Source organism: Olea europaea, chromosome 17 (genome assembly GCF_002742605.1).
Source record: "Olea europaea var. sylvestris chromosome 17, O_europaea_v1, whole genome shotgun sequence".
Classification (NCBI taxonomy): domain Eukaryota; kingdom Viridiplantae; phylum Streptophyta; class Magnoliopsida; order Lamiales; family Oleaceae; genus Olea; species Olea europaea.
Genome location: NC_036253.1, coordinates 22,595,411 through 22,603,663, shown reverse-complemented (window position 1 = coordinate 22,603,663; position 8,253 = coordinate 22,595,411). Strand labels below are relative to the sequence as shown.

Below are 8,253 nucleotides of genomic sequence, written 5' to 3'. Positions count from 1 at the left end.
CAACCAACATTAAACAGACATGTCCTCTCCTAATGTTAGCTCCAAACAAACCATATCACTAGATAATTTATTAAAATTAAAGTTATAACTAGATAATATCTTATTTAATGAATTCTAAGCATTTATGTTGGAAGTAGGATTTCCGTTCCTCTCATAAAGTATGCAGTACTATATTTTAATTATTATTTAACTAATAAGAGTACGTGCGAAATCCGCACTCGTACCAGGCTTTGTTAAAAAATAAAATATAAATTCTCTCCCAATTTGTTAATTTAGATAAGTTCCACAATCTTAGTCATAATTAACGTTTTTAAAAATTGATTCGGAAATTGACTTGAAAAGGTTTATACGTCAAGGGTCAAAGAGTCGCCCAATAGTAAAAAAACTAAGTAAATGAATAAAGATCTACTTTTTCAATAAACTAAACTAGGATTATGTGTTCAAGTTCACTCAGTTCTATGAGCGCACCAACTAGTTTATGATGAACCAGTTCTCAATTTTCTTATTGAAATTATTGGACCACTTCTTATAAGATTGAGATAACCAAAAATTCTTCTTTAATTGAGGAACTAAAATTGCTTAATTTCATTTCGTGTTATGCTCTTAGAGTAACAAAAGAAAGTTTCTTATTGTACCTTGGAATGGTGAAATAAATTGATACGGAAGGGCCATGTGGTTTGTTGTAGAAGAAGGGTGATTAGGGTATATGAAACCTTGTTTAAGTTGACTCGACCCGACCCAATCCGACCCCACACACGACACCCGTCAATATATATATATATATTCTCAAATGGACCATTAGAGACCAGCTCAGGGTGACAACTTAACATGACACCCACTTTAAGACCATGACCTTATGTTTCTAAAAGAGACACCACGACGGACCATTTGCCCCCTCTAATCAATTGCTTTGGGCCCCCACCCTTAGTGCTCTCTCATAGTTTTGTTTGTAGGCTAAGGCTATTAGATATATGAATTATGCTCATGTTTGGTAGCAGGCTTTAATAAAAAAAATGGGAAAATTGCAGCCAAGGTACCAAACCTTTCATTTATTAGCAGATTTTATCCAAACCTTTAGTTTGTGCCACCGGAGGTACCAAACCTTTCCAAAATATGCACCGGAGGTTCAAATGGACGGAAACCATCCATTTGACCAAGAAAAGTAAATTTTGACCTATTTTGACTAAATTGGAAAGGGTAAAATGGTAACTTGATAATTACCATATTAAATAAATTGAAAAAAAATCAAAAAATCAAGAAAAAATCAAAAAATTAAAAATCTAAGAAAAAAATTAAAAAAAAGGTTGTCTTCTTCAATCACCCCACCCCACGCCACCCCCATCTTTTTCCCAGCACCACGTCCTCCTCCAATTCTCAATTCTTTATTCAAAAATGGAACCAAAAGCCGCCGTTTCAAGAACATAAGCACCCCATCTCCGCCTTCACCTCCAGCACCACCTCCTCCACCAGAGCCTCGACGGTACCACTCTGTCAACATCGACAAACCACCAAAACCCAACAGAAGATACTGGATAAAGGACTCCAAAAGCTCATGAATACGGGTTTTTATGGTTACAGATTTAAATTTTGGATACCATTCTTGAATCTGACATCTATTTATTTCTTCTTCCTTCATTTTAAGGACAAATATTTGTCACTTCTCTGAAGCAAAAGAGAGACCTTCCTCAAGAAAATTGACCAGTTCCAAAGGAAATAGTTAGCAAATGCTTAACTTTAAGAAGAGATGGTAATATAGATCGAATAGAAATTTATAAATACTAAATTATTTCAGATAGATATAGCAATAGAAATAAACTGAGCCGAGCAAAAAAAAAAATAAAGTCATAAAGCCAACTGCCAACCCCAAATTTATTAAGAACTAGACTTACTTCCTCGTAATTTTAAACCATAAAAATGGGGATTATAGCAGTTCGATTTGTTTTTTGTGAACGGATGGCGGATAGTCCCGGTGGTAGTGGGAGTCACAAGAGTGGCGGTGGGGTGGGGTGGGGTGATTGAAGAAGACAACCTTTTTTTAATTTTTTTCTTAGATTTTTTATTTTTTGATTTTTTTCAATTTATTTAATATGGTAATTATCAAGTTACCATTTACCCTCTCCAATTTAGTCAAAATAGGTCAAAATTTACTTTTCTTGGTCAACTAACGGTCAAACGGACGGTTTCCGTCCATTTGAACCTCCGGTGCATATTTTTGAAATGTTTGGTACCTCCGGTGGCACAAATGAAAGGTTTGAGCAAAGTCTGCTAATAAACGAAAGGTTTGGTACCTCGGCTGCAATTTTCCCTAAAAAAATTGATGAAATGTGTGATTAAAAAGTTATGGATTTCATGAAATATGTGGTTATAAATAATTTCTAACTTTGACTCTGATAAAACTTTCGATTTTAATTCTTATCAAATAGGGGTTTATATGTATATATTAGGTGTTTTTGATAGAAATTTGTGATTTGCTTTTTAAGAAAATAAAATAACTTTTTCTTATAGTAGAATAATTTGACAATTAAAAATCTAACAGTTAAAAATGAATGAAACGATAGGTGTAACAAGACAGTTAGTTAATCACAAGAATACTTATTGTACTAATTTGACAAATCTCTAGGGGCAACACAAGATTGCTTCATCAACTATTTCTTGCAGAATGACTTAAATGGAGTGATCAAATTCGTCGCAAGTGTTTCACTTTATTATTTGCCATTTTTATAGATGGATAATGTTGTCAATCGTGTCTATCGAGTGGCAAATAGCATCTAGAACTCACAACATTGTTGCCCTAAATGGCGGGCTGCTACTCATCATTTATGTCCTTTTATTTCTGATGATGTTGTCCTGCACTTAATTTGATTCTTTCTTTTTAAAGATAATTTCGGTAGTACATTGAGAATATATAGGTTTTCAAGAAGATCCATGCTTGATAATAATTAAAACATTTCTTCTACGTTCATGTTGATTGTTAATTCAATTTCTTTTAGAAGTTCAGATAAAAAAATTTCTTCCGTTGCAATATATAATTAACCTCAGTTCCATATAGAACACACTCAGAAAAATCTTTAAATGCATATTGAAAAAAAATTGTTAATGTTTTTTAGTATAGATTTTGAAGATATCTGGCAGAATATCTTCTCGAGCATAGAACAAACTACATCAATTAATTGTTATAAATGATCGTCAACAGGCTTGAAATTGCAATATTCACATATTTCGATAGTACATTGAATCACATACTCTAAAGACTGACACAATTAAGTAGGAAAAAAATTATTTATTTTTAAGCTATACCAATACTTAAAAATTTTAATGGGTGGAATAGTAATTTTTTGAAAAATGGATGTTTAAAAAAGAAGGAAAATTTTTCGACTTACGTGTAATGTTATTTTATAAAAGATTGTGGGATTGAAATTATGAGAGAGAAAAATAAAATTTAATTTAATGAGGGACAATCGAGGGCCACTTCAAGTGAAAAAAGATGTCAGTTTGCATCCACCATAGAATCAAAATCATAGTTAATTTGAAAGAAGAAAAAGGTGTTGTGAAAGAGAGACAGGGTGACAAGAAATTAAGAAAATGGAGAGTGTAGCCGGGGAACATGTAAACCAGCCAACTTTTGACATGATAATTTGAGATTTCTGTCCGTGAAAAGGCGGTGCCTTTTCATGATTCTCTTTGCTTTTCTATCCTTTTCTTCTGCTCTCCCACCGTAACGTAAGAAGCCAAGATTATGAATGAAATTGATATAAAGGAGTGCTCATTTACTAATTCTTTTTTAGAGCTATTAGTCGCCCGTTCGATGGACATTATAGCAAGAAATTGTGGAAAAATGATGTTTTGAAGAGCTTTTTTTTTTGGAAATTATATAGTTAAAAAGAAGAGAAAAGTTTTGAGTTTGCGTGTAGAATATTTTGTGGTTATAAAAGAGTATAAGATATAAAGAGTTTTTATTTAAAAAGAGTCAAACATGAGCTAAAAACTACAATTAATTAATAAACCTCAAGTGCACAACGTAAACTCTCCAAACACATCTTCAATAACATATTATTTCAATACGATAATTTGAATTATGAACATATAACTTTTCTTTATCTTTTTGAACAAAGATATTCTATAAACTTTAACAAAATCTACATTAAGCATACCCTCTCAATATGAAATAAAAGCCAGCAGATTAACTTATATTACTTCAAAAGTATCTACATAAATCTGGTCAAAAGATTTTAAGATAGCATATATAGTAATAGATTTGAACTACTGATATAACTCTATATAAAGACCTCATTATGCCACATTCTTGAGCACACATGCACTCCTCTGCACCAAATATTCTTTTTGGCGCATCTGTTCTTCAAATCATAGTTGTGACATCTCCCATTTGTATAACAGTTTGTTCTAACTCTTTGAGAATATTAGACTAATCTGAATTAGAATGAAGCTGCTATCAAAGAAAGTTAAGTGCAATGCGCACGGCCAAGATTCTTCGTACTTCCTAGGATGGCAGGAATACGAGAAGAACCCATATAACGAGGTTCGAAATCCTAGAGGAATTATTCAGATGGGTCTTGCGGAGAACCAGGTACCAATGCTGTTTTAAGAAAAAAAATATTATGTCTACGGAATTTAATTAATATCATACTCGTTTCTAACGACTGTCTTTTTATATTTAGCACATTAGTTTTTACATTTTCTAACATTTTCTACAGCTCTCTTTCGATCTACTCGAATCGTGGCTTGCTCAAAATCCAGATGCAGTTGGATTCAAGAAAAATGGAGAGTCCATATTGAAAGAGCTTGCTCTTCATCAAGATTATCGTGGCCTCCCAGCTTTTAAGAACGTAATAATTTCAATTAGCTCGTGTTTTTTAGTTAAAAATTAAATTTTTAGTAGTCTTCAATTAAAAGTAGATAAAATGTGTGGTTAAAAGGGCGATATATATTATGAATTATGGTTGAAAATGAATTTTAGAAAATTGGTGCAATATTATTTTTCTTTTTCCTTGGATGGATAGAAATATCAAGTTTACAATCTTAAATCTGTATTACCCAACATTAAAATCGACAGAAACCATTTTCACGTAAAAATAATAATATTATGATAGACTGGCATCACCAAAACATATCCGGATGAAGGCGTAAATGCATATACAAAAATATGTATAGTGTTTCCTGGAAAAAAAAATTTTAAAAAAAAAATAAAAAAATCTACCATCCAGAACTAGAGATGGCAATGGGCGAGCTGGGCGGCTTGGATACCAAGTGAACCTAGATCGGCTCACTTCGGGGAGACCGCGTGCTAGCTTGACTTTAGATTTTTGGGCTCAGCTGGCCCCATAGGCTTGCCTATTGGTGAAGATTGAGCTGCCCATGGGTGCAGACCAAGTCAATGAGCCAGAGTTGTGCCCATTGCCATCTCTATCCAGAACCCTAGGAGTTGGACGGGTTTTACTTGCAAAATTTCCAAATGAGTTCTACTTATATTTTTAATGGATTATTAAAAAATTTCTATAAAAATGTTTATACATTTAGTTCATTCATATTATGTAAATCAATGAGAATAATCAAGTACCTACATCACTAGCAGATCCAGGATGAATATTGAGTAAGGTCGATGAGATCAGCCGCCTAATGTAAGAGTTTTGTTTTTTAGACAGATCTAGCACGAGCAGCCCCGGGTGCTTGCCAGGTGTTGGATCCGTCAGAGACCTGCATATGCATCTAACTTTTCCTATTTGTAAATTCATGCAGGCATTGGCTGAATTTATGGAAGAAATCCGAGGAAACAAAGTTCGGCTCAAATCGGAAAATTTAGTACTCACTGCTGGCGCCACTTCAGCCAATGAAACTCTCATGTTTTGCCTTGCTGATCCTGGCAATGCTTTTCTTCTCCCCACTCCCTATTATCCTGGGTATGTATTCCTTAAACTTCCTCGTCTAATACTTGAAGTTGTTATAAGACGACACACTTATTCTTTTACATTATAGCTTCAACAAGTCCATTTTTCCAACTAATGCCCGACACACGTACGACTTTCATAAATGCAGGTTCGACAGAGACCTTAGGTGGCGAACTGAAATTCAAATTGTACCAATACAGTGTAATAGCTCGAATGGCTTTAGAATTACCGGATCTGCTCTAGAAGAAGCTTATAAAGAAGCCGAAAGAAGAAATCTTAAAGTTAAGGGCGTATTAGTAACTAATCCTTCAAATCCACTTGGCATAACATTGAGCCTGCACGAGCTTAATCTCCTAGTAAACTTCATTGAAGCTAAAGGAATCCATTTGATAAGTGATGAAATCTACTCGGGCCTGGTTTTTAACTCGCCAGACTTTGTGAGCGTAATGGAGGTTCTAATGAACAAAAACTACATGAATACACAAATTTGGAACCAAATTCATATAGTATATAGTCTCTCCAAAGATTTAGGTATTCCAGGATTTCGAGTTGGAGCAATTTACTCTAACGATAAAGAAGTCGTATCTGCAGCAACAAAAATGTCAAGTTTTGGACTGGTTTCTTCTCAAACTCAGTATCTTCTTTCAGCCATGCTTTCAGACAAAAAATTTACGAAAACTTATGTTTCAGAAAATCGAAAACGACTTAAGCATAGACAGGAAATGCTGATTCGAGGTCTTAGAAATGCTGGTATTCGGTGTCTAGAAAGCAATGCTGGTTTATTCTGTTGGGTGGACATGAGGCACCTTTTGAGTTCCAATACTTTTGAAGCAGAAATGGAGATTTGGAAGAAAATTATTTATGAAGTTGGGTTAAATATATCTCCTGGATCTTCCTGCCATTGCGCCGAGCCTGGATGGTTTCGTGTTTGCTTCGCCAACATGTCAGAAGAAACCCTAAACTGCGCAATGCAACGAATAAAAGTCTTTGTCAATTCTGAATGCAAGACTAATGTTAATGGCAGCAATAGAAATCAATTCTGGAATAAGAATTCGCGAAGAAAGTCACTTGCCAACTGGGTTTTCGGGCAATCGTTTCATGACTACAAATATGAACGATAGACCAGTATTCCAGTATGCGTGCACACTTCCAATGACTACAAATATGAACGATAGCCCAGTATTCCAGTATGCGCGAACACTTCCATTTGAAAATTTATTTTTCTCAATAGTATAACGCTGAGTTCAATTTTTCGATATGATTTTCCTGTAGAGATTGCACTCTGTCCTTGTGGGTGAGAAGTGAAATTCGCTTCAATTTGTAAACCAAATTTTTATGTGTGTTGATGAAATCTTCCTGAAATTTTTACAAAATGGCTTATGATCAAGATATTCTTTGCAGATTAGTCTCATGTAATTTTCCAACATATATTGGAAGTATTGATTTAAATATGCATAGTTCCAAATTAAAGAAGTTTGAATATCCAAGAGTCGAATACTTCCTGCTTAGATAGAATCTATGACTCAAGATATATCTTCGACAATTTTCATAAATTGGGACGATTCTAAGCGCTCGTTTGAGCCACATTATTGTAAAAATAAAAATGAAAAATATAGTCGTTATGAAATTTACACAAGAGATAAAAAGTTAAATATGGTGGCTTGATATAATGGATAAAATTCATATTTTTTATTTTAAGTGGAAATTATATTGGATGTCAAAATTTGGGTTTGCATTTACAAAAATGTCACTTTTTTAAAGCCTTTGCAAACTTGTCAATTTATGACATTTTTGTCCTTCTAAATAATTTAAATATCCTACATATCCTTCATCTAATTGTACCAAAAAAAACTGGGAACTTGTCGCATCAAAACAGAGGAAAGTGAACTTTGAAATATGTATAATTATATCCTTGGGTAATTGGCACAAAACGTCCTTGCCTTTTAAGTCTATTGTGGAAAACGTCCCTACCTCTCATTTTTTGACATTTTTGCCCTCATTTCAACCTTTCTTTGCGCTGGACGTCCTTCCGTCCATATTCCGTTAGTTTTTCCGTTAATTAAAGAGTAATTGGCACAAAACGTCCCTACCTTTTAAGTCTATTGTGGAAAACGTCCATACCTTTCATTTTTTGGCATTTTTGCCCTTATTTCAACCTTTCTTTGCGCTGGACGTCCTTCCGTCCATATTCCGTCAGTTTTTCCGTTAATTAAATACAAAAATATCTTTTTCTTTCCATAAACAAGGATAAAATTGTCCTCATCCACTTCACCCCTTTTTCCCGCCATCAACTTAGTCCATAAGTAACAGTAGCAGCGACATGAATCTGAAAATACTTTAAATGATTAAG

The 8,253-nt window shown here is 34.0% G+C and overlaps 1 protein-coding gene across 1 annotated transcript; it reads left to right on the top strand.

Annotated features, from left to right (window-relative positions):
• Positions 1–4,360: 4,360 nt before the first annotated feature.
• Positions 4,361–7,221, top strand: LOC111365850 (1-aminocyclopropane-1-carboxylate synthase 3-like). Its single transcript, XM_022986360.1, has 4 exons — positions 4,361–4,585; positions 4,713–4,844; positions 5,755–5,915; positions 6,052–7,221. The coding sequence occupies exons 1-4, from the start codon at positions 4,439–4,441 to the stop codon at positions 7,022–7,024; spliced, it is 1,413 nt and encodes a 470-aa protein (XP_022842128.1). The 5' UTR covers positions 4,361–4,438; the 3' UTR covers positions 7,025–7,221.
• Positions 7,222–8,253: the final 1,032 nt, after the last annotated feature.